At 45.1% G+C, this 26,732-nt stretch overlaps 1 protein-coding gene across 1 annotated transcript; it reads left to right on the forward strand.

Annotated features, from left to right (window-relative positions):
* Window positions 1–86: 86 nt before the first annotated feature.
* LOC124551332 (cuticle protein 79-like) lies at window positions 87–18,736 on the forward strand. The gene is made up of 4 exons (XM_047126353.1): window positions 87–129; window positions 12,482–12,901; window positions 14,614–14,709; window positions 18,569–18,736. The coding sequence occupies exons 1-3, from the start codon at window positions 115–117 to the stop codon at window positions 14,695–14,697; spliced, it is 519 nt and encodes a 172-aa protein (XP_046982309.1). The 5' UTR covers window positions 87–114; the 3' UTR covers window positions 14,698–14,709; window positions 18,569–18,736.
* The last annotated feature ends 7,996 nt before the right edge of the window (window positions 18,737–26,732 follow it).

A 26,732-nucleotide genomic window follows, 5' to 3' on the forward strand; every position in this document is an offset into this window, starting at 1 on the left:
GTGGCACTCTGGCTGCACGAGCCACCCCGTCTCTCCAGCTATAAAGCGGGGCCCACCCGGCCGCTGGAGCAACAGTTCCACCGCGTCCTCGCACAGCAGTGTAGCTCCGAGACCATGAAGATCATCATAGTGAGTATACGGCCCACTGCAGTATATTGTGGTGTGCGTGCTGTAAGACCTTCAGTACACACACTATCCGATTATTTGACTTGTCGCTCTAACGAAGTAGGCGAGTGTCAGCAATATGTCTCGTGCTCTTATCAAATGGTTCAAATGGCTCTGAGCACTATGGGGCTTAACAGCTGTGGTCATCAGTCCCCTAGAACTTCAGGATTCGAACCTGCGACCGTAGCAGTCGCGCGGTTCCAGACTGCGCGCCTAGAACCGCGAGACCACCACGGTCTGCGTGGTCTTCTCGTGGCGTGTTTATCTTCTGCCGTTAGGTCAGACGATATAAAGGCCACTTGCACGCCTAGAGTAGCCGATGGACGGAGGCCAACTTTAAACAGAACTTGATTAATTTTCACACACATAAAAATTACTTAACTTCGTTCTGGATGCTATTTACAATTGACAATCTGAAGTTCCTTTGGTATTGGTACATTCATCTTATCCTCACATATATCTCTGATATTTGCCAAAAGTGACTATACATTTATCTTCATGGCTATGTACAGGAATATGGTAATCTTATTAGGCGCAGTCTGAAACTTGACTATATACTGGTATAGACAAATGTAGAACTCGTACAGACTGGCACAGACTAATGCAGACTGGTACAGACTGTTGCAGACAAATGCAGGCTTTTACAGACTAATAGGAGGTCTGTACACTCGTTATAATACCTCGCGCGTTCAGGTATCACTGCGCGAGTGTGATCCGCGAGGAGCATGCAGTAGCATGCAGAGCTCCATCAAACCGAGTCTTTGGACTGAAGACCACAACAACGACCACAACAAATATCCATGTTCAGATCACACAATAGTGTCTATATCGGTTAGTAAAGCAACACACTTTGTTGCAATCCTGCTTACAGTTCTCAGTCAAAAACTGAAGTTGTCATATGATTGTGACAAAGCGGCTCGCTTTAATAACCGATGTCGTGTCATCTAAAGAAGGTAATGTAACTTGTGGAAAGTACTAATATTTGTATCCTTCCTTCAATCTTGGAAAATGAAAAGTTTTCCGAAATAAGACTGCAGCACTATATTTAAGAAGCCCTACTGCAAACTGACAGTGGCAGTTAATTACAACATCAAATTGGGTTTGGAAAATCGTTACTGGTGATAATGTTGAAAAGAAAAGTCAGTCCGCTTAAAGGCTATTTCGAACAAAATCTAAGGGTACAACAGCCCGACGGATTCGCAGTGCAGTTAAGAAGATGGGGGCTAGGTTTTTTTTTCTGAAAGGTGCCGCATTGCTGCAATAGCGTTAGAAGATAGATCTATCTTTACTGCCGATCGCTACACAAATGTCTGTTTACCGCAAAATTATGAAAAATATCGTGGAAAAATACCATTTTCCATCACGACAATGCGTCAAACGCATACAACGAAACTAGGAACTGAATATCTGCATGCAATAATAGTCAGATCCTTGTCCTCGCACCATACAGGACATTCTGATTTTTTTTATTTCTACACTCCTGGAAATTGAAATAAGAACACCGTGAATTCTTTGTCCCAGGAAGGGGAAACTTTATTGACACATTCCTGGGGTCAGATACATCACATGATCACACTGACAGAACCACAGGCACATAGACACAGGCCACAGAGCATGCACATGGTCGGCACTAGTACAGTGTATATCCACCTTTCGCAGCAATGCAAGCTGCTATTCTCCCATGGAGACGATCGTAGAGATGCTGGATGTAGTCCTGTGGAACGGCTTGCCATGCCATTTCCACCTGGCGCCTCAGTTGGACCAGCGTTCGTGCTGGACGTGCAGACCGCGTGAGACGACGCTTCATCCAGTCCCAAACATGCTCAATGGGGGACAGATCCGGAGATCTTGCTGGCCAGGGTAGTTGACTTACACCTTCTAGAGCACGTTGGGTGGCACGGGATACATGCGGACGTGCATTGTCCTGTTGGAACAGCAAGTTCCCTTGCCGGTCTAGGAATGGTAGAACGACGGGTTCGATGACGGTTTGGATGTACCGTGCACTATTCAGTGTCCCCTCGACGATCACCAGTGGTGTACGGCCAGTGTAGGAGATCGCTCCCCACACCATGATGCCGGGTGTTGGCCCTGTGTGCCTCGGTCGTATGCAGTCCTGATTGTGGCGCTCACCTGGACGGCGCCAAACACGCATACGACCATCATTGGCACCAAGGCAGAAGCGACTCTCATCGCTGAAGACGACACGTCTCCATTCGTCCCTCCATTCACGCCTGTCGCGACACCACTGGAGGCGGGCTGCACGATGTTGGGGCGTGAGCGGAAGACGGCCTAACTGTGTGCGGGACCGTAGCCCAGCTTCATGGAGACAGTTGCGAATGGTCCTCGCCGATACCCCAGGAGCAACAGTGTCCCTAATTTGCTGGGAAGTGGCGGTGCGGTCCCCTACGGCACTGCGTAGGATCCTACGGTCTTGGCGTGCATCCGTGTGTCGCTGCGGTCCGGTCCCAGGTCGACGGGCACGTGCACCTTCCGCCGACCACTGGCGACAACATCGATGTACTGTGGAGACCTCACGCCCCACGTGTTGAGCAATTCGGCGGTACGTCCACCCGGCCTCCCGCATGCCCACTATACGCCCTCGCTCAAAGTCCGTCAACTGCACATACGGTTCACGTCCACGCTGTCGCGGCATGCTAAAAGTGTTAAAGACTGCGATGGAGCTCGTATGCCACGGCAAACTGGCTGACACTGACGGCGGCGGTGCACAAATGCTGCGCAGCTAGCGCCATTCGACGGCCAACACCGCGGTTCCTGGTGTGTCCGCTGTGCCGTGCGTGTGATCATTGCTTGTACAGCCCTCTCACAGTGTCCGGAGCAAGTATGGTGGGTCTGACACACCGGTGTCAATGTGTTCTTTTTTCCATTTCCAGGAGTGTAAAAATTAAAAGATAAAATTCTTTGATTCACTTTTTCATCAGATGAAGCAGTAGAGCATTGTAAATACCTGATCTGGGAAGTGTTTGAGGAATAATAGGATCAAGGCTTTATGGACTGGTTTCACCCAATGCCAAATTGAATTGATTTTAATTGGGAATATTTTGATAAACAATAAAATCATTTAGATGTTTTTCAAAACTAGTCCTTGTCTGAGTTTCTAATAATTCGTGTCGCCCTTGTGTGCTTCGGCCAGGGCGTCCCCATCCAGCCATACGCGTGCCAGACACGTGCGATCTCTCTCTCCGGCGCTATGGTGTCGAACACGAGACTCCAGACTGCGTGCACCCGCCTTGGTCAGCCGTTCGTTGCAACAGGCAGACCGCCTAGCTCTTTACACATCCGACCAGCTGCCCAGAAAGGGGCGCGATTTACCGGCTGCCAGCCAATCGCATCTGATCTCAGATAGCCCACCGGAGTTGTTACAGTTCATGAGCAGCTCACATGCGAACTGGCCTCACCCACGCGGTTTTTCTGCTCCTGCTTGACAGTTATTTAAGAGCGGCCGCCGTGAAGTAGACTGAAGTAACTCGGCTCTCGTACTGCCCGAATGAGGCCAGACTCAACCGCTGTACGTGTTCCACATCCACTTCGCCTCATACGACGCCTCTAAGCGACAATTATTTATGACGTTTCCAGTGCAAAAAAGGAGAAATCAGCCAGGGGTGATACCAGATGCTAGTTTGACGGCTTGGCTGATGGCGGGAATTCCGGTCAGGTGAAGGGGGAGGCCACGCTGCTGAACCTTCAGGACTAACGCGCCACACATTAACCGTGTGTATTAGCTACTGCCGTAAGAGACGTATGCAACAACTGCCTGGTGATCAACGCCATTGGCTGAACAACAGTAGAACACCGTACCTGCTATCTACCGCATGGAACACCAATATTTCATATCTTGATTTACATTGTGCCCACTCCGCGTAATCTCATACCATGTTCTGGTGTCAGCACGACCCCAAGACGATACGTACGAATTGGCCTCTATGACGAGGTCCGATGACGTGATGGAAGAAGAAACAGGAGTCGACATCGAAGAAACAGAGGCTCCAGTGTTAGAATATGAAAGAGCTTTGGACGGCTTAAGATCAAATAAGGAAGAACGGATGGATAACATTTCATCCGAATTTCTAAAACCATGGTCCGGGAAGTGCTAACAATGTGTCTATTCGCGATGATATGTACAATGTATGAGACTGGCGATATACCATCAGACATCATCCACGCGGTTCTGATGACAGTAAGATCCGACACGTGGGAGAATTATGACAGAGTCAGCTTAACAGTTCGTACATCCAAGTTCATGACAAGGATGATATACAGAAGAATGGAAAAGAAAACTCAGGATCTTTTAGATGATGCTCAGTTTAGCTTTAGGAAAGATAAAAGCAGCAGAGAAGCAGTTATTGCGGTTCATACTGGAACCAAGAATGAAGAAAAATCAGGACACGTTCATACGGTCGACCTCGAAAAAACGATCGACAAGTAAAATGTGCAAAATGTCCCCAACGCTGATAAAAATAGAGGTAAGCTATGGGGAAAGACTGGCAACGTACAATATTTACAAGAAGTAACAGGGAACAATAAGAGTCAAATAGCAAGAACTAATTGCTCGGAAAAGGGTGTAAGACACGTATGTTGTCTTCCGTCCCTACTTTTCAATCTACACATCGAAGTGGCAATGGCGGAAATAATACAAAGTTTCAAGAGGGGACTGATATTCCAGATGAAGTAACATCAATGGTAAGACTCGCTGATGATATTCGTATCCTCAGTCAAACTGAAGAAGAGCTACAGGATCTGTTGAACCGAGTGAACAGTGTAATGAATACGGAATATGGACTGAGACTAAAGCAAAGAAAGACGATAGTAATAAGAAGCAGTAGAAATGAGAACAGCAAGAAACTTAAAGAGTGGTGATCACGAAGTAGATGAATTCCCCTATCTAGACAGTAAAATAATCATGACGCACGGAGCATAAAAAGACTACTGGCAAAAAGGGCATTCATGGCCAAGAGAAGAATGGTAGCAAACATAGGCCTTAATTTGAGGTAGAAAATTCTGAGAATGTACACTTCTGTACGGTAGTGAAACAGGGTTGCTTTGGGAAAACCAGAATGGGAAAACCAGAACGGTAGAAAGTCAAAGAATTTGAGATGTGGTGCTACAGACGACTGTTGAAAACTATGTGGACTGGTAAAGTATGGAATGAGGACGTTCTCCGCAGATTCACTGACAAGAAGAAGAGGCAGGATGATAGGGCATCTATTAAGACATCAAGAAGCTGTAGGGGGTAAATGCTGTGGAGAAAGACAGAGACAGGAATAAATTCAGCAAATAATGAGGACGTAGACTGCATCTGTTACTCTGAGATGACAAAATGGCACAGGAGAGGAATTCGTGGCGGACACCATGAAAGCAATTAGAAGGCTGATGATCGAAAAACAAATAAATAAATAAAAGAACTAATTGGCCAGTGTGGAAGGCGGTTGTTAGTGCTACGCCAGACAACAACTGTGTAGTCGGAGGACTTACCACAAAGGCAAACAGAAGCAATTATAAATGTGCAATGAACATCATTAGAAAGGCAACGTTAAGCACTGACTACTGACCTCGAGTCGCGTAAAAAAACCCTTTATATATTTGGTGCCTGACAAGTGAAGGCACGGAGGAGAATTCACTGGATCTTCTTCGTCAATGTACACAACATCGGCGAGTATGCAAATGATTACAATTACAATTGTCTGTGACAGGAAGAACGGCCTTCAGAGTGTGTTAGTGCTACTCGTGTTCAGCTTTCCTGTCAAGGCCTGGTAGGGTGTCTGAAGTGGTTGGTTCAAATGGCTCTGAGCACTATGGGACTTAACAGCTATGGTCATCAGTCCCCTAGAACTTAGAACTACTTAAACCTAACCAACCTAAGGACATCACACACATCCATGCCCGAGGCAGAGAAAATCCCTGACCCCGCCGGGAATCGAACCCGGGAACCCGGGGGTGTCTGAAGTACATGAGTTACGTTGTATATTGCATGATCATTGTGAAAGGCGTGAAATGATACATACTCGTGTGACACATCGTAATCAGCATCTAGCAGAGTTTTAAAGAGGCCGTATTGTGGTTCTCCATTTGGCTGGCTTGTTGAACCGTGCAGTCTCCAGATCTGTGGGAGCTTCGGATGTGAGAGTGGCCAAACGCTGGACTGCATGGAAACGTGAGGGCAGGCATACTCGCTGTCGAGGATTCGATTGACCACGGCAAGAAAGAACCGCCGTATCGTGCACAAAGCACATCACAAACCCTCAAATCCGCGCCAGGGAATAAGCAATGGACTCCCTGCGACATCCTGTTTCATATTTAACCAGTCGTCGGTGACCAGCAGCTGTCGGATTAGGACTTTACAGACCATTCAAACGGCTGCATCAGGAATGGTGCCGTGATCAGAAAGTGTGGACTGCTGATGAATGGTGGCCCATTGAGTTCATTGACGAACTGCAGATCTATACTGCCCCACATGAGCATAGTCTGGGAGTGTGGTGGCGAACTGGAGAGATGTGCCAATCTTCTAGTGTCTTGGAGAGTCATAGTAGTATTGCATCAGGCATAATGGTTTTAGGTGCCATTAGGTTTGACTTTAAGGGTTGGTCGGTTGTGACTGAGGGAAATGTGCACGGCGGCCTCACGTGTTACCTCTGATGTTACAGTTGTTGCGGCGCCACTTTTCAGCTCAGAGGTACACAAATGGCAAGTGTCTCTGTGAACTGTCCTCGTGATGGTGAAGTGCTACCGTGAGTAGTAAGATCTCTAGATCAGTCCCCAGTAGAACATGTGTGGGACCAGCTCAGAGGTTCCCATGCCCAGTGCTAGAGTCTGGTTACGAAGGGACTGTTACAACGTTTGTGGGTCCACTCTGGAGGGGATACAACACCTACATGACACCCTTCTCAAGCGAATCAGTACATGCATCGTCGCCAGAGCGGGCATAACATCATACTGATAAGTGGACTCATATGCCAACCCATTTTTTTAAATCTGACTCGATTTCGTTACCGCTGAAACAGCATCACGTAACCTCTCAACCCCTCAAATTTATTTCCTCCTTCCCTTCTGGGGGACTTCACATTTTTTTTTTTTTGTTGTAAGCCGAGCATTTGTTTCCCAGCATATGTTGCTAAGTCTTTTATTTAGCCTACAGCAGTACTTTCCCCTGTGAGAATACGGGACACACTTTTTTGGGACACCGTGTACGTCTGCAGATGTCTATGAGGAATTCTCTATCTCGTCAACCAATTACGAACTTTGGTAATGATGGACGCTTCACGGATGACAGTGCATTGTTTTTCGACTTAGCGACAACAACTTGAATGCGGCAGCCATTTGTCTGTTACGAAACGTTAGCGCTTCAGTCGCTTAGCTCACTCAGTGTTCCGTACTACTGCCTTAAATGCTCTTTTCCATCCACTGTTTACTTAAATCAAAATATCCTGCTTACAGTCCTCTACTGCCTGCACAACATTGATCCTCACACTTTGCTTCATCATGTAGAGTTGTACGGAGTGTAAGGAGAAGCGCTAAATCAGAATCAATCAAGACATTATTTCTCGATAGACCACTTTGAACAGTATGTCTCATCCTTTCACTCCACACTTCTTTGCCGAAATACTTTGGATACAGATGGGACACCCGCGGAAACTAATAGTCGTGAAATAAAAGCCACCACCTCTTCTCTGGTAAAGAGTTCAACTTCTTTCACGGCCACCTCTCTGACCACCTACGTCAGGGTCAAACTAGCGTTAGCGACCTCGGACTCGGATGCACAATCAAACTGAGCTGTTTGCACTGACCTCGTATTTCCAGTGACCTCGTGGATGGTGGGAAGTGGGACTCTCACCTTCATCGCCACAGCAGGATGTTGCCCGCCTTAGTTGTCACCAACACAGCTGGCTACCAACGTAAAGGTTCAGTTCTTGATAGCCGATTTTTTTGATTTGGGAAGGTCGAAAACGGAACCCATTGTACCTCGCAAGACACAATTAGCGCATCGTTAACCAGAAACATAAAGCATACTGGCGCTCAACATCAACTGATGCTTCACCAGATGTCAACGCATCAACGAGGCTTGAACGAAACGTACATGCAATGCTGTTCAGAATTGTGACCTTTGATATGTGACCCTAGAATCTAACAACGTGAGTCATTGTGCTATTTGCAACAATAACCAATGTGATTAAATCGTGAAGACTGCCTCGAAGAAACTGAAAAGGCAATCTAAAGTAAAACATATTTATGGCTGGATAGCTTGTCTGCTTCTGATAATCTCAGTGATACAATTCCGTTGTGAACCAGAGGCGTACACGTTCTGCGTTTAAGGCAGAGCGTCTGACTTGGCGGTGGAAAAACAGAGAAGACTCATACAAATTCATCCAATAAATCAGCACAGTACCTCACATTTCACTGGAGATCACAGAAGGATCGTGCATTAAGTGTTTCTGTTATCACCCGTCTTGATAGGGAGCACGCAACATGTTATCTTGGATGGACAGTGAATGAAAGAAGCAACTTCACTAGTAGCCCTTGAAAGGGTCTTGTGACCTTTCCCGTTCATGATTTGACTAACAATATTAATTGTACCTTATACTTTTTGCAGACGATTTCGTTATCAGTAACGAATATGTATCTGAAAAAATAGCAATACGAAATGATTCTTGAGTTTCTCCCGGTGTATTTGATAATCAAAATATCCACGGGTATGCTGCCGGTCTATAGTTAATATTTCGGCGATCATACATGTCGCCATCATCAGGTGAATTGACGGACTGAGCTCCTGTGAATGTGCCGGCACGGAGATCCGTACGCTATGGCTGCTCAGAGGGAACTGGGTTCGGTCGCGGCGGCGGCCGATTTAAATACCCTCCGCCCGCGGCGCGCTCCCTCCGCCGTCCGCGCCCCGCGCCACGGTCGCGCGGTGGAACAGATTGCGACGGCGTCTGAGATGACGTCGGTGTGATGGCTCTGTCCGCCGTGGTCGTCACAACTATACGTTTGCTCGAGTTACTCTTGATTAACCCGATCGCTGGTTCCCAAGCCTTGCTAAGATTATAGCCACAGTCACGGTTTATGAGGTCGTCATTGGTGCGAATTTCGATGGCCTCTCTAACAACGCTGTCCCAGTATCTCGACATCTGTACCAGAATCCTCGTGCGGTCATACTCCACGGCGTGATTTTCCGACAAACAATGTTCAGCGACCGCCGACTTGATCGGATACATCAGTCGAGTGTGCCTCTGGTGTTCACGGCATCGATCCTCGACGGTACGCACCGTCTGTCCAATTTACGACTTGCCACATTGACACGGAATCTGGTACACGCCGACCTTCCTCAAACCGAGGTCATCTTCGGCGCTCCCGACCAGTGCACGAGTTTTATTTGGAGGACAAAACACAGTTCCGACCCGGTGTTTCTTCAGAATGCGGGCGATTTTCCCCGAGAGTGCGCCTGTGTATGGAATAAATACAGTGCCTACCTCCTCCCTCGTGACTTCATCCGTCTCAACAGGTTGTGCTGCAGTGGTTGGGCGGAGAGCACGTTGAATCTGCCACTCTGAGTACCCATTTTTTCGAAATACAGTTCTCAGATGTTCCAATTCCTGGGGTAGACTCTCTGCGTCAGAGATAGTGCGCGCCCTATGTACTAGAGTTTTAAGTACCCCATTCCTCTGTGAAGGGTGGTGGCAGCTGTCTGCGTGCAAATACAGATCAGTGTGCGTAGTCTTCCGATACACCCCATGACCTAGGGTGCCGTCAGCCCTTCTCTTGACCAAGACGTCAAGGAAAGGTAATTTACCCTTGGACACTATAGACCGGCACCGTACCCGTGGATATTTTGATTAACAATACGAAAATTCAGTCAGATATTGGTGTAATTTCTGTTGTTAGCAGATGAAACTATTTTCGTTCAGCCGTAACTGTGGGTTCTTTGATTGCTCTGACTAGAACATATGAAACATAAGTTCAGTTTATTAACGATTAAAAGAATTACTTAACTTATGACGCACTTTTTTTGCCACAGAGTAATGCACAGTTTACAAGTATGAAAGCATCACTTGCAGCACAAAGTAATAAACTGTTCAACTTTTACAACAGTACAAGTTCATCTGAAACTGTGACAGCTGCCACTGTCCCACATGAGGACGTTCACTGCTGTAGATGAAGTATCGAGACTCGGATCCTCGGCACTATATTGACCTCAGCGTGAGGGCGCTGCCGTTGCAACATGTCGTTGTGGATTCAACGAGCCCTTGCTAACGTATGTGTTATCGATATGCCTTGCCGAGTGTGGTGTGGCAACGTGATCTCTGGACGATACTACAGTTTAAATGCGGAACGAATATCAGCGCCATGTTCACAGTGCCACAAATGTAAAACTGTGCGCTTTACAAAACAAAAAACGTTGAATCTTAAGACTGTAATATCAGTGACTCACAACTGGAATCGGTCATGTCACACAAATATCTGGGAGTAACCATATATGTAAGCTCAGACGTAGGTTAAGCAATGGAGGAATTCGGTTCATTGGTAAGATTCTGGAAAAATTATAGTGTACCAGATGTGCCGGTATGAAATGAGCGTTTTTTTTTTGTGAAAATGAAACACTAATTTTGAACTGAAAATTTAAAATATTTCATTCAAACTACTGAACATTGATTTCTATACATTTTGACCACCTTTCTGGCAATTTGTGGACACCACGCCAGTAGAAATGTTCGTCTCTTGAAGCAAACCAGACACCCAATTTTCGACTTCTTCGTAGGAATCGAAGTGTTCCTCAGCCAATGCGTGTCCCATTGATGAAAACAAATGGTAGTCGGAAGGGGCCAAGTCTGGTGAATACGGCGGGTGGGGTAGCAGCTCCCAGCCAAGTGTTTTGATTGTACCCTGAACCAGTTTTGCTTTGTGTGCAGGTGCATTGCCGTGTAAAAAAATTACTTTGCCATGTCTTCTGGCCCATTCTGGTCTATTTTCGAGCAATGCATAGTTCAAATTGATCATTTGTTGTCTGTAGCGATTAGTATTCACAGTTTCACCGGGATTTAGAAGCTCATCATACACCACACCTTTTTGATCCCACCAAACACAGAGCATTGTCTTCTTGCCGAATCGATCTGGTTTTGCAGTCGATGTTGATGGTTGTCCCGGATTAACCAATGATTTTTCCCGTTTAGCATTCTTAAAATAAATCCATTTTTCATCGCCAGTAACAATTCGATGCAAAATTGATTTTCTTTCATGTCTTTGAAGCAAAACTTGACAAATGGTTTTTCAGTTTTCCATCTGTCTTTCATTCAATTCATGTGGCATCCATTTTCCACTCTTTTGGATCTTTCCCATAGCTTTCAAACGGTCAGAAATCGTTTGATGTGAAACATTTAGCATTGCTGCCATTTGCTTCCGACTCAAAGTATCATCTTCATCCGATATTGCTAGCAATTCGGCGTCTTCGAACTTTTTTTTGTGGTCTTCCACGTTCTTCATTTGTTACATCAAAATCATTATTTCTGAACCGTTGAAACCATCTTTTGCATGTTGCTTCTGATAGAGCACGATCACCATATGCCTCGACAAGCATTCGATGCGTCTCTGCAGCACTTTCTTTCAAATGAAAACAAAAAATTAATGCTTTCCACAAATCATCACTTTCTGGTACAAAATTCAACATTTTTAACACGATGAAAACATATGTTGTTGTTTGTTCCATCATTTGATGTATACTAAATATCTTTGACAGATGTCATACCAAGCAAACAAAAAAAAAATTAAGGCTCGTTCACAACAAATGTTCCCTATCGACACATTTGTATCTTAACACTCATTTCATAGCGGTACACCTGGTACAAAGATGACTGCTTACAAAATACTGTCCTGATTCATCATGGAAGATTGCTCAAGAGCAAAATGATGTTAGGTAATGAATCCAATTTGTATGCTCAAAGTATTCATATTCAGGAAGAACTCAATGCCTGTCACAGTCTTGTTTTGATCTAGGAGGGCAGTACTTTGTCGCTGTGGTTTGATGAAAGATAAGGCCGCGTCTAGGAGACGTACAGATCCTTGTTCAGCAAATGCAGAAGCCTCAGCTATAGCTAACGCTTGTGATGTCTACGTATCTACACCCTCTGCCATGCGCTTCATACCAGTTTGCAGAGAATGTACGTAGATGTAGCTGTAGATCACGAGTTGCCAAAATGGACTCCTGTCCGAACCACAACAGTTGACTATTGTCCCAATCCGTGGTAGTAAACTTGTATTTTCTCAGCTGTCTGCCTGCTACGTAGGTGTTTACACTGTGATGTCCTGATGGCAGCTGACCGTCGCCCTGGTGGCTGCAGCCCAGTGTGGCCCAGTCCCAGAGCCTGAAGCCAAGGCCAAGGCTGCCCCAGGCTACCTGGGAGGCTTCTCTGCCGGCCTGGGAGGCTACGGAGGCGGCTTCGGCGGCTACGGTGGCGGCTACGGAGGCGGCTTGGGAGGCGGCTTTGGAGGCCTGGGCTTCGCCGCCCCCGCCATCGCCGCCGCCCCCGCCATCGCCGCCGCCCCCGCCATCGGCATCGCCGCCGCTCCAGCCACTGTGCTGCGCACCCGCGTGGTGCCCGGGCCGACGCAGCTGGTGCAGCCGCCTCCAGTGCTGCAGAGGCAGGTGATCCAGCCTCCCCCCATCGTGCAGACCCGCCTCATCCAGCCCCCTGCCCAGCTGGTCCAGGGACCTCCCCAGGTCATCCACGAGCAGGTGAGTAATCAGTTTCAGTCAACTTCCCCAACATTGCTTGGTCTCTGTCACGAACATCTATTGATGCAGTAGTAGGCAATATTTCATGCCTCGCAAAGTAATTATTTTTCCTCCTACCCGCTTCCTATGGGTCACCAGCTGCACAAATGGGGCCATGTGTCGCTGTGTGCACAAAACAATGGAGTTAAAGGAAACGTGCACTGAATAAGTAGGACAAACGAGGATTTCAAACGAGATATACTGTTGTGACGAGAGCCAATGTAATAAAACAAATCTCCTTGGCTGCATTTAGATAACATAGTCTACAATCCAGAAACATTTTACAGCGTCCTAATACATTTGACATTACTAGCTCCCAGAGCTCTCGATGACACCTGATACTATCCAGTAACAACACCTGTTCCAAATATCTGGAGCCCATTATATTATCTAGTTATGTAGGGACAATACTAACGAGGGATATGAAATGGAACACCAACGGCACATGAGTAGAAGAGAAATGGACGACAGATTTTCGAGTCAGCTCTCCAAAAGTCCAGTAGATCTGTAACGCAAACAGAACACAGCTCTAGTGTTTGGAATTCTTATCAGGTGGCTGAGTCTCCATAACATCATTCGTGACTCGGAAGGTCATGCGGTGGTGGGAGGCTCAGTGGCTGGAAGTGAGGGCTAATAAGTTGCGAGCGATGAAGGATTCTGTCCGACCGTGGCTCACCTCCTACCGACAACGACGAGCTGAGGAAGTAGCCCTTACACGGCTTCGAGTACGACATTGTCCATTGACACATGGTTTTCTGTTGCGTCGTGAGGAGCCACCAACGTGTCAGACATGTGGGACACAGCTGTCGATAAGACATATTTTAACTGAGTGTGTTTTATATGCGGGTTTGAGGGAAGATTTCAGTTTCCCACCAGACCTGCTCTCTATTTTAACTAATAATGAGGCGAGTGTCGCTAGAGTTTTACGTTTTTGTGTGATGTCTGGACTTCTTCCCAAAATATTGGGTTCGAGATCTTAATGTGCTGTAAAGTGGTTTAGTCACCCATTATTTGTAAGTGGTCACTCAGCGACCGTTAATTATTTTTACCTATTTTGTACTGCTATTTTATTTTTAGTTTTATCTAGCTGTTTTGATGTGCTGTGTCCAATCTTGCAATTTGAACATTTCCAATTCTCGCGAAGATCGACTCTGAATTGATCCTTGTTTAACATATCTTGGCTGCACTCGTCAACATTTCTTTTGGGAACGGGCGCTGATAACCTCGTTGTTGTGCGCCACAAAACTCTAATCATCATCATCATCTTTACAGCCCATCCAATGAACAGGTGTTCTCACCGAGTGTAAAATACGACACTGCCTTCATAAAATCCTTTTGATCAGATTTAGGGAACCGATTGCGACACTTCTGCTGACGTCTACTATGCCGTTAGCAGAACGAGAGTAACTTACATGAGCAGCCTTTGACCACCATTGTAGGTGATTTCTGTACATTCAAGAAGTGTCTGTGATTGAAGCCGGGAGCAAGAATGTTGTTCATGACTAGTCAGAGCCGCTACTGCTAGATGTGCACGTAGATATAAACATACGTAACCTGACCAGTGGATACACCTTGTTTGTAAACTGGACGCCAGCCACAGTCCATAACGTATTCCACCAATGCAAGCGGTCTAACTCATCACATGGAGCTCATTGCATGTCGTATTGTTGCAGACACCGGCGGTGATCAAGACGGCGGTGCCCGCCATTGCCGCAGCTCCAGCCATCGGCCTGGGCTACAAGTCCCTGCTGCACTGAACACCATCTCTGGTAAGAGAACAGTCCATCACGACGGTTCATTCACCGTACTACACCCTACTTCACCAGCTACTCCTCAATAGTCCAACATCCGTGTCTCGATAGTTCATTCAGTCTGCATGTGTCTTCTGATCGACGCAGGTTTCCCACCGAACCAACGCCATCCCTCGCACTCTAGCCACTGTCCTGGGCTACAAATCGCTGCTGCACTGCATAAAAACTAAGAGACTTGCCAAACTGATCACCTACGCTACTGCTAGACGAATTCGTCAACCTGTTTGATTTTTGCGTCTTTTGGATACGCACTTATACAGTGTTGCAATAAATCCCGTTTTGAAAGAGTCTGTTAAGTAACTACATCTACACCTATATCTACATAGATACTTGAAAATCACATTTAAGTGCCTGGAAGAGGGTTCATCGAACCACCTTCACAGTTCTCTATTATTCCAATCTCGTATAGCGCGGGGAAAGAGCGAACATTTCTATTTTTCTGTACGAGCACTGATATCCCTTATTTTATCGTGGTGATCGTTCCTCCCTATGTAGGTCAGTGTCAACAAAATATTTTCGCATTCGAAGGAGAAAGTTGGTGATTGGAATTTCGTGAGGGGATTCCGTCGCAACGAAAAACGTCTTTCTTTTAATGATGTCCAGTCCAAATCCTGTATCATTTCGCGATAATACAAAACGTGCTGCCTTTCTTTGAACTTTTCGATGTACTCCGTCAGTCCTATCTGGTAAGGATCCCATGCCGCGCAGCAGTATTCTAAAAGAGGACGGACAAGCGTAGTGTAGGCAGTCTCTTTAGTAGATCTGTTACATTTTCCAAGTGTCGTGCGAATAAAACGCAGTCTTTGGTTAGACTCCCACAACATTTTCTATGTGTTCCTTCCAATTTAAGTTGTCCGTAATTGTTATACCTAGTTATTTAGTTGAATTTGCGGCTTTGTTTGCAAAATAAATATGTTCTGATTGTGCTCCCTTTAATTAGTTCTGGAATATTTACAGTGTATCTTAGTCTTAACTCTACATTAGTTATGCATAACATCCTCCCCCACTCCACTCATTTTATTTTGTTGACCAAAATATCGAGTGCAGCAATGTGCTGCTGGAGGTATTTCAGGCTCGAATCTCTACTGATTGTTACGGATATAAAATGAAGTAGGTATGACAGCAGGCACGAAAAGAAAACCTATTGCAATAATAACTGCTATGATCATCTAAGTCGGTGTACCCCACACAAAAGTGTGATAGATATGGTCGAGGAAATCAAATGTTGATCCTTAGAGGAAAAACAATGTAGTCCTCGGGAACCATTGGTGTGAAAATGTAGAGAAGCTGTATTCGAAGAAGTCTGTACTAAAATTTTGTTGGCACCATCGTATACTTCGTGTAGAGACTACGAAAATACGATAAATTAGATTAGAGGGCGCACAGAAGCATGTAATAGTAATTTTTTGATCTGCTCAATACGTGAATGAAACAGGAAAGAACAGAGGTAAATCTTCCCACCACTTACCCCACACTCCACAGTGACTTGCGAAGTATATGCACGATGTTGTGTGTATAAATGCAGACACTTCTATTGATGATTATTGATGATTGAAGGCAGCTTACAGACCAACGCTACATCAGTATTTATTTATTACAAGTAGCATGTTTTAATGTAGGTTAGTACCTTCAAGTATGCATTGCTCAAGCAAGCCATTAATCTTTATTTTCGCCTTGGCAGCAAGTCAGTTACTGAAGAGTGGACGCAAAGACGCAAAATGGGTAGTCGGTACCGATAGACTAAATCCATATCGTGGGGCAGTTACAACCATGCAGCAAACATCAGGTAGTAAAATAAGCCATTTTCTTCTAAAAGACTGTTAGACGCAGAGAAAAAGCAAGCAACACACTGGTGTGGGCTGATTGTGCACGAATATTCCACCGAAGACTAGTCCAGTATAACATTACGTGCCGCTATGTGGTTATAATGGCAAGCACAGATTGTATAATCGATAACTGTGTTACCTCGTTCAAGCGCTGTTGGCTAAGGAAACCAGCATGTTGTGGCTTAATTTCCACCAGCTACGCCGGCCGGAGTGGCCGAGCGGTTAAAGGCGCTACAGTCTGGAACCGCACGACCGCTACGGTCGCAGGTTCGAATCCTGCCTCGGGCATGGATGTGTGTGATATCCTTAGGTTAGTTAGGTTTAAGTAGTTCTAAGTTCTAGGGGACTGATGACCACAGCAGTTGAGTCCCATAGTGCTCAGAGCCATCTGAACCATCCACCAGCTATCACACAATTAGTCAAAAATTCTCATGCGTCGAAGGTACTGACAAGACACAGAATAATGGAAAATAAAGCTGGGGATTTCCTAAACGACTATGAGTTCGGCTTTAAGAAAGGTGATGGTTACAGTGAGGCAATGCTGACGCTGTGTTTGATGACGGAAGCAACGGAAGCAAGATGTTAACTTGTGCAATATATTCGAAATTCTCTGAGAGATAGGTCTCAGCTACAGGAAAGGAAGTTTAACATATCGCATGTAAAACAATCAAAAGTAAAAAATAAGACACAAAGACCAAAAAGACATTATAAATAGTGTAAACAAGGACGCAGTCTTTCGCCCCTACTGTTAACCTATACATAGAAGATGTAGTGGTAGCATTAAAAGAAAGGCCCAGTAGTAGAATCAAAGTTCAGAGCGACAGATGCGTGCAGGCAAGCCGATTTTGCAACTGTGGTTTTCACAGCATACGTCTGTTCCGCAAAACTCAGTGCAATGTTTTAAACGCCAGTTGTCTTCTACTCATTCAGTTGTATTGTAAATGACTTAATTTACGTTCATATTCACTACCACAAGTAAGTACTACATTTGAACATGAACGTCTCTGTAATGCGTTTTGAAAAACCTTTGTTATTTTCAAGTGTAATTTTTTTTGTAACTGCAGATCGGTGTGTTCCAGCCGCGGTGGCCGAGCGGTTCTAGGCGCTACAGTCTGGAACCGCGCGACCGCTACGGTCGCAGGTTCGAATCCTGCCTCGGACATGGATGTGTGTGATGTCCTTACGTTAGTTAGGTTTAAGTAGTTCTGACTTCTAGGGGACTGATGACCTCAGAAGTTAAGTCCCATAGTGTCCAGAGCCATTTACATTTGCTGATCGGTGTGAGGTGAGCGCATACTAGCGCTGTCAGCACAGAAAAACAAACGAGTAAATATTCTGTCGCATCACTGTGGTCATTAGCCAGTCTATCGTCCACAGACCGTATGTTTCCCTGAAAAATAATACAATTTGCCCCAAATGTCTAGGGTGTCCGAAGCATTATCCGGGGTTGATAAATCAATTGATTACAGGCGTAGGCTAACCTAGCCGCAGATTCGGTATAGATAGGACTTCGATCATGCCCTGCAGCTTCGTTCAGCCTCCGTCGTTTGCCAGCATCACTGACTCTGATATCTACAGCACTCATGATGTGAAACTGGGGAGATACTTCCGGAATTTCCTTTGTTATAGATCACAGCACCTGCAAGACGTGGTGCGATATCATGCGGACGCACCAGGCAATCACATGCATTCCCATCTGAAAAACAGTCTGAAACCGCCGCCGGCGCATGGTCTGAAACGTAGAATGAGGATTAAATACAACCACGCGTACTTCAGCGCGGGAGATGTTTTTTTTTTTTTCTATTCTGACCTCTCTGCAAAATAGTCTTCTGCTTTTAGACTGAAGACTGAGTAGTGCGCCTCCAAATGTTGTAAAAGTATTTGTGGTACACCCCATGTAATGTAGTACTCATATTCAATAGCTACAGTTAAAAAACTACACTATTTTTGTTTTAAATTTACAAACTCACTTATGCTCTTTCTTGTTGCAGGTGGAAACGCAACTGCCCCTTCATCTTAACACGACATCACAAACATCAATCCACGCTCGCCAGTCTTCGTAATTTCACCTCATACGTCCCACAATCAACGCATAAAATGTACTGCTTCGTCGATCTACGTAATAAAATTAAAAAAAATAAATACTGAGTGAATATAAATGACGCTTTATTTATTTGGTCCCAACTTAGAACCTTGGATTTGTAACCGTACACATATCTCTATTGCCAACCAGCTAAAATGGTTACCCATTCTCTCTTGCATATGTCTATTTAACGGCTTCCAGGGACACCAAAAATATGTTTTACGATATTTCATAGAATCATTAACCGCAGTTAAAAACGTAAAATCATGTCATAGTCTGCTCATCACAATAACTCAAGCATAAAAGCGATAAACTGCGTGTATGTAGTGAGACATCCTAACTGTGTGCAAATTACCCAGGCTGTACTCATCCCATATTTAAGAATGAGAGCACAGAACGACTTGCAACAACTTTTAAACGTAATTTCGAACCTTTTACAGACTTTGCCTCTCGAGCACTGGAATACGAAACTATGGGGGAAAAAGTTTATCGCTTACCACATTTTCAACGTTTATGCAGTAAAACTGTAGCATCACACATGATGTACCAATTCATGACTTATTTACTCCTCGGTCCACTTGCAACATATTTTCCAGATAGCATCCATAGGATGCAAATGTATAGCAAAGTGGCATCATTGTGGAACACACAGTTCAGGAAGTGAGAAATTTGTTTTTCGTAAAATGGAACTCAAATTACGGAGACTATACCCGTCTGTAACGTAGAAGTTCAAAGTAGCGTTATACATGGGGGTTCGATTCTTTAAGGAATCAGTCTTCGTGGTATTGGGGGTTATTGGTTAACCACTACTAACGAAATGCCTGTAGAAAGATTGATGAACAGAAGAGAAACAAAACTTGATGGCCAGTAGCGTATTTGCTGAGGAAATTTGGCATTAATAATCCGCTGCAGTTCTATAACTATAGTTATGTCCATAGCTACCTGCACCAGGATAAAAAAATGACGTTTTTCACGCATTACTAAACTTGTCAGGGGCTGAGAATGGAGTTCACTATACACATAGAAAAATATTTGGACATAATTTAGGCTCTGAACGTAATTAAGAAAATTTTAAATTTATTCCCAAAGCTTTTCTTCAGGACAACGCCATCCGTTCTAGAGACTCCCGTTCAGTAAACACTGGCAACGGCAATATGAGTGGTGTTGCTGCGCTCCTCAGACCGGCGACTGTAGCGTTCCACACGGGTCTATACTGCGCCAGGATCTTCACTTAGGAGTAGCTACCGAATTCAGCATCCACTTCAGTCAGCCTGCTGGTCTCCGTCATCGCCTTGTAATCTCTCTTCAAGACACTATCCATTTCGTTCACTTCATCTCCCTTCTCCTTTGCTCTTTCCGACACAATTACAATGTCATGAGCAAACCTTATCACTTTTATTAATTCTCCCTGTACTTCAATTTTCATTTCAAATTTGTCTTTGGTGTCCTTAACAATTTCCTCAACGAACAAATTCAATAAATAGAGGACACGCTACAAGTAATTCTTCAATTACTGCTCCTCTGTCGTGTCCTTTTGATACTTCTAACTGCAGTTCAGTTTTTGTACAAACTGATGATAAGCTTATGCCCCATGTGTTTTATCCCTGCTACCTCAGAGAGAATGTAATCCAGTCTACATTGTGAAAATATTTCTCTAAACATTCAAACCAAGCTCTAGGGCAAATCTTGTGGTCAACTTTGCATCGCGTATACTTCTCTCGAACCCAAATTGACCTCCTCGGAAGTCACGGGATAGCTAGATGCACATATAAATATGGCAGCAGCACCGCGTAGAAACTGTATGAAAGGTCAGTGCATCAGCGGAACTGTCATTTGTGATTCACGCGAAAAGACTTCAAACGTGATCACGGGCGCACTAAGGGAATTAACATAGTGTTGTGGTTGGCAGGAGAACCAACCCCGTGTTATTAGAGAAAGCCGAAAGGGACGCGTTTTAGCTCACGCAGGCTGGCGTGAGGTCTGGAACAGGACAAGGAAATTAGACTTTAGCAAAAAATGGACATAGCTGGTGGAATACTTAATTTTAATCCATAAATGGTGAACATCGCTCTTGACGTTACATTATTCATAATCTCAATAGTAACTGGTAATGGCGCCTTGCTAGGTCATAGCAAATGACGTAGCTGAAGGCTATGCTTAGTCTCGGCAGATGAGAGCGAATTTTGTCAGTGAACCATCGCTAGCAAAGTCGGCTGTACAACTGGGGCGAGTGCTAGGAAGTCTCTCCAGACCTGCCGTGGGGCGGCGCTCGGTCTGCAATCACTGACAGTGGCGACACGCGGGTCCGACGTATACTAACGGACCGCGGCCGATTTAAAGGCTACCACCTAGCAAGTGTGGAGTTTGGCTGTGACACCACACTTTGCATGCGGAATGATAGTTGCAACTAGGCGAATGGGACATTCCATTTCTAAAATCGTTGGGGAATTCAGTATTCCGAGATCCACAGAGTCAGATTTCAAGCACTGCCTCTCACCACGGACGACGCAGTGGCCAACGGCGACTTCGTCGCTTTAAAGGCATTCGTGACTAACATCGATTCACCATGTGCAGTCTCAAAGGTAACTAACGCCCACGACCGTTACAGTGTGTGTATTTAAAGCAAATTTGATCTACGTGCTCATACTGGCACTACTAGCGATAGCCTTTTTGCGAATGGCACCACATCTCAATAGAAATGTAGCAACGCGCCTACCAGCTTTCATTTATGTTCCACAACTCCTTGGTTTCATAATTTTTTTCCGTCAGTGTATATAGGGCTGGGGTTGTGTTGTTTGGGGAAGGAGACGAGACAGCGAGGTCATCGGCCTCATCGGATTAGCGAAGGATGGGGAATGAAGTCGGCCGTTCCCTCTCAAAGGAACCATCACGGCATTTGCCTGGAGCGATTTAGGGAAATCACGGAAAACCTAAATCAGGATGGCGGGATTGAACCGTCGTCCTCCCGAATGTGAGTCCAGTGTCTAACCACTGCGCCACCTCGCTCAGTAGTGTATATAGGAAAACGTCGATTGACGTGCTTCAAATTTGTGTTTTCTTTCGCACTTATGCGAAGTTTTGGACAGTTTAGACGGATGGTAGAGATGTAACGATGAAAATGGCGCCCAAGCAAGACACTCGTTACAAGCAACGCGCTTCAATGGGATTCTTGGTTGCGGTAAAACAAATCAGTATGAATATCCATAAACGTTCGTGTATTGTATATGGTAATGATGCAGTTGACAGGAGAAGTGTTGGGCGATGAGTACAGAGAATTAAATCATCAGTGAGTATAGAAACTGAGCTCCACGACCAGCCTCTTTGGGAAGTTCTGTCACAGCTTCTGCCACTAAATCGCGAACATATCGTTACTCATGCAGACTGGTGCATCGCAGTTCTGCAGTCAGGGAACATTGGAAACACATGTGCTATGGTAGAGGCTTAGATGTTCGAAAGTGTGGTCCAGATGAGCCTCAAGAGAGCCCACAACAGATCACATTTCATCTGAGCTGTTGGAGGAGTTTGAGACCATTGGAGAGGCGTTTCTGTCAAGGATCGTTACAGGATGGAGCTTTGGTGCTTCGCTTTCATCTGGAAGCCTAAGGGCAGTCACCAGAGTGGCGCCACCGCTAATCACCAGAAACAGAAGAAATTCAAGGCAGCTCACTCTGATGACAAAGTCACTGTGGTGTCGTCCAAAGCTCGCGGTGTCACACTACACTGCTTTAATGATGTCACACTGCAATTCGCGATGACGCTGAAGCAGCCACGCCCTCTTTCTCAGCACAGCAGGACCCTCGCACGGAGGTCAATATAGAGCCACACATGGAAGTGCTCTGCCTAGTTCGTGGTCTCAGGCGAAGTAGCAAACATGATCGAGTAGGACTAAAGAGTTACTCAAGTAGCAGACGGAAATATAATATATGACGGTAGTATCTGTTCCAGAAAGAACAGTTACCGTGGATGACCATGCAGCTTTGCTAGAAATGAAATGATAATTAAATGGACACCCTAGCTGCAAACAAGCGTTGATGTACTTCATTGGGGACATCTTGAAATTGTGTGCCCCGACCGGGACTCGAATCCGCGACCTCCTGCTCACATGGCAGACGCTCTATCCATCTGAGCCACCGCGGGCACAGAGGATAGTGCGTCTGCAGGGACTTATCCCTTGCACGCTCCCCGTGAGATCCACATTCCGAACATGTCCACACCACTACATTCTGGAACAGATAATACCGTCATATATAGTTAAAATATGGGTTCCCGGCCATTGACCTTCTTGTGCGATCGCACACGCTATGCCCGAACTCGTACGGGACTTGGTAGATTAATCTGCCACGAGTAATGAGTATGATGGGCAAACATCTATTAGGCGCACTACGAATGTAGTGTTGTGGACATGTTCGGAATGTGGATCTCACGGGGAGCGTGCAAGGGATAAGTCCCTGCAGACCCACTATCCTCTGTGCCCGCGGTGGCTCAGATGGATAGAGCGTCTGCCATGTAAGCACGAGGTCCCGGATTCGAGTCCCGGTCGGGGCACACATTTTCAACATGTCCCTAATGAAGTACATCAGCGCCTGTTTGCAGCTAGGGTGTGCATTTAATTATAGACGGAAATATGCTTTTGCAGATATTGAACATCTTACTTCAAGAGAAGGGTTTGTTACTTAGTACACCATATGATACTTTAAGAGACAATCTTTCCAAGCATTAATCCCGACTTGCGGGGTCTGCTGTCTTGCTACATATCCTCCATTTCTTCCTGTCGTTGACATCTTATAGTCTTAAGCCAACAACGTGTTTGTCTCCCCTGACATTGTCAGTCCATCTCTTTGCCGGTGTTCCTGGTGGTCTTGTTCCTCCTGGGTTGATGTAGGGCGCTGTTTTTCAAACTGAGTTGTCTTACTTTCTCATGACGTGGCCATACCAGCGGAGATGGGCTTCCCTCACTTTGTTGGTGATCGGCGCGACACAAACCCTGTATTTTCTACGTGGTCAGATCTTTTCAGCCTCATCGACCATCGAAGCATCTTCATCCCCATGGTGCGTAAAATTTATTCCTGTTGATTCGTCGTAGAGCGACACTCAGTCCCAATAATTGCTGCTGGACGTACAATGCATGGTCTTATATAGCTTTGCCTTGAGATAGACATATCTTTATTGCAGAGGACTCCAGCGACCTGTCTCCACTTGAGCCAAGCTGCATCCACCCTCATCCGAGTATCAAGAGTTGTGCCGCAGTCTGAGGCGACGACAGACCCTATGTACTTAAACTGCAGGTTTTCTTCGCCGATACTGATGGTGCCTCTGGATTGGGAGGCACATTCTAGGTACTCTGTCTTCTGGACATTGAGGTGCAGTCCATTTTCAGCCAGTCTGTCCTTCCACGTTTGAACCTAGTGTTGGAGTTCAGGGCGGGCTTGGTCGGCAAGTACCACATCATCTACATAAACAAGGGTCCAGGGATGTGAAGTCTGTATGTCACTGTTACCGTATCCATGCAAAGGATGAATGTTTTTGTTGTTGTGGTCTTCAGTCCTGAGACTGGTTTGATGCAGCTCTCCATGCACTCTATCCTGTGCCAGCTTATCTCCCAGTACCTACCGAAACCTACATCCTTCTGAATCTGCTTAGTGTATTCATCTCTTGGTCTCCCTCTACGACTTTTACCCTCCACGCTGCCCTCCAGTACTAAATTGGTGATCCCTTGATATCTCAGAACATGTCCTACCAACCGATCCCTTCTTCTAGTCAAGTTGTGTCACAAACTTCTCCCCAATCCTATTCAATACTTCCTCATTAGTTATGTGATCTTTCCATCTAATCTTCAGCATTCTTCTGTAGCACTACATTTCAAAAGCTTCTATTCTCTTCTTGTCTAAACTATTTATCGTCCATGTTTCACATCCATATATGGCTACAAATACTTTCAGAAATGACTTCATGACACTTAAATCTATACTCGATGTTAACAAATTTTTCTTATTCAGAAACGCTTTCCTTGCCATTGGCAGTCTACATTTTATATCCTCTCTACTTCGACCATCATCAGTTATTTTGCTCCCAAAACACCAAAACTCCTTTGCTACTTTAAGTGTCTCATTTCCTAATCTAATTCCCTCAGCATCACCCGACTTAATTTGACTACATTCCATTATCCTCGTTTTGCTTTTGTTGATGTTCATCTTATATCCTCCTTTCAAGACACTATCCATTCCGTTCAACTGCTCTTCCAGGTCCTTTGCCGTCTCTAACAGAATTACAATGTCATCGGCGAACCTCAAAGTTTTTATTTCTTCTCCATGGATTTTAATACCTACTCAGAATTTTTCTTTTGTTTCCTTCACTGCTTGCTCAATATACAGATTGAATAACATTTGGGGTAGGCTACAACCCTGTCTCACTCCCTTCCCAATGACTGCTTCCCTTTCATGTCCCTCGACTCTTATACCTGCCATCTGGATTCTGTACAAATTGTAAATAGCCTTTCCCTCCCTGTATTTTACCCCTGCCACCTTCAGAATTTTAAAGAGAGTATTCCAGTCAACATTGTCAAAAGTTTTCTCTAAGTCAACAAATGCCAGAAAAGTAGGTTTGCCTTTCCTTAATCTTTCTTCTAAGATAAGTCGTAGGGTCAGTATTGCCTCATGTGTACCAACATTTCTACGGAATCCAAACTGATCTTCCCCGAGGTCGGCTTCTATCAGTTCTTCCATTCGTATGTAAAGAATTTGCGTTAGTATTTTGCAGCTGTGACTTATTAAACTGATTGTTCGGTAATTTTCACATCTGTCAACACCTGCTTTCTTTGGGATTGGAATTATTATATTGTTCTTGAAGTCTGAGGGTATTTCGCCTGTCTCATACATCTTGCTCACCAGATGGTAGAGTTTTGTCAGGACTGGCTCTCCCAAGGCTGTCAGTAGTTCTAATGGAATGTTGTCTACTCCCAGGGCCTTGTTTCTACTTAGGTCTTTCAGCGCTCTGTCAAACTCTTCACGCAGTATCATATCGCCCATGTCATCTTCTTCTACCTCGTCTTCCATTTCCATAATATTGTCCTCAAGAACATCGCCCCTGTATAGACCCTCTATATACTCCTTCCACCTTTCTGCTTTCCCTTCTTTGTTTAGAACTGGGTTTCCATCTGAGCTCTTGATATTCATGCAAGTGGTTCTCTTTTCTCCAAAGATCTCTTTAATTTTCCTGTAGGCAGTATCTATCTTACCCCTCATGAGATAAGCCTCTACATCCTTACATTTGTCCTCTAGCCATCCCTGCTTAGCGATATTGCACTTCCTGTCGATCTCATTTTTGAGCCGTTTGTATTCCTTTTTGCCTGCTTCACTTGCTGCATTTTTATATTTTCTCCTTTCATCAATAAAATTTAGTATCTCTTCTGTTACTCAAAGATTTCTACTAGCCCTCGTCTTTTTACCTACTTGATCCTCTGCTGCCTTCACTATTTCATTCCTCAAAGCTACCCATTCTTCTTCTACTGTATTTCTTTCCCTCATTCCTGTCAGTTGTTCCCTTATGCTCTCCCTGAAACTCTGTACAACCTCTGGCTCTTTCAGTTTATGCAGGTCCCTTCTCCTTAAATTCCCACCTTTTTGCGGTTTCTTCGGTTTCAATCTACAGTTCTTAACCAATAGATTGTGGTCAGAGTCCACATCTGCCCCTGGAAATGTCTTAGAATAAAAAAAAAAAAAAAATGGCTCTGAGCACTGTGGGACTTAACAGCTATGGTCATCACTCCCCTAGAACTTAAAACTACTTAAACCTAACTAACCTAAGGACATCACACAACACCCAGTCATCACGAGGCAGAGAAAATCCCTGATCCTGCCGGGAATCGAACGCGGGAACCCGGGCGCGGGAATACAATTTAAAATCTGGTTCCTAAATCTCTGTCTTACCATTATATAATCTATCAGAAATCTTTGAGTATCACCAGGGTTCTTCGATGTATACAACCTTCTGTCATGGTTCTTGAACCAAGTGTTAGCTATGATTAAGTTGTGCTCTGTGCAAAATTCTACCAAGCGGCTTCCTCTTTCATTTCT

This window comes from Schistocerca americana, chromosome 9 (assembly GCF_021461395.2).
Source record: "Schistocerca americana isolate TAMUIC-IGC-003095 chromosome 9, iqSchAmer2.1, whole genome shotgun sequence".
In the NCBI taxonomy this organism is placed as follows: Eukaryota; Metazoa; Arthropoda; class Insecta; order Orthoptera; family Acrididae; genus Schistocerca; species Schistocerca americana.

Coding starts and splice junctions, on each gene's coding strand:
- LOC124551332 (XM_047126353.1), top strand. Junction 12,902..14,613: donor CCCAGGTCATCCACGAGCAG/GTGAGTAATCAG, acceptor GTATTGTTGCAG/ACACCGGCGGTGATCAAGAC.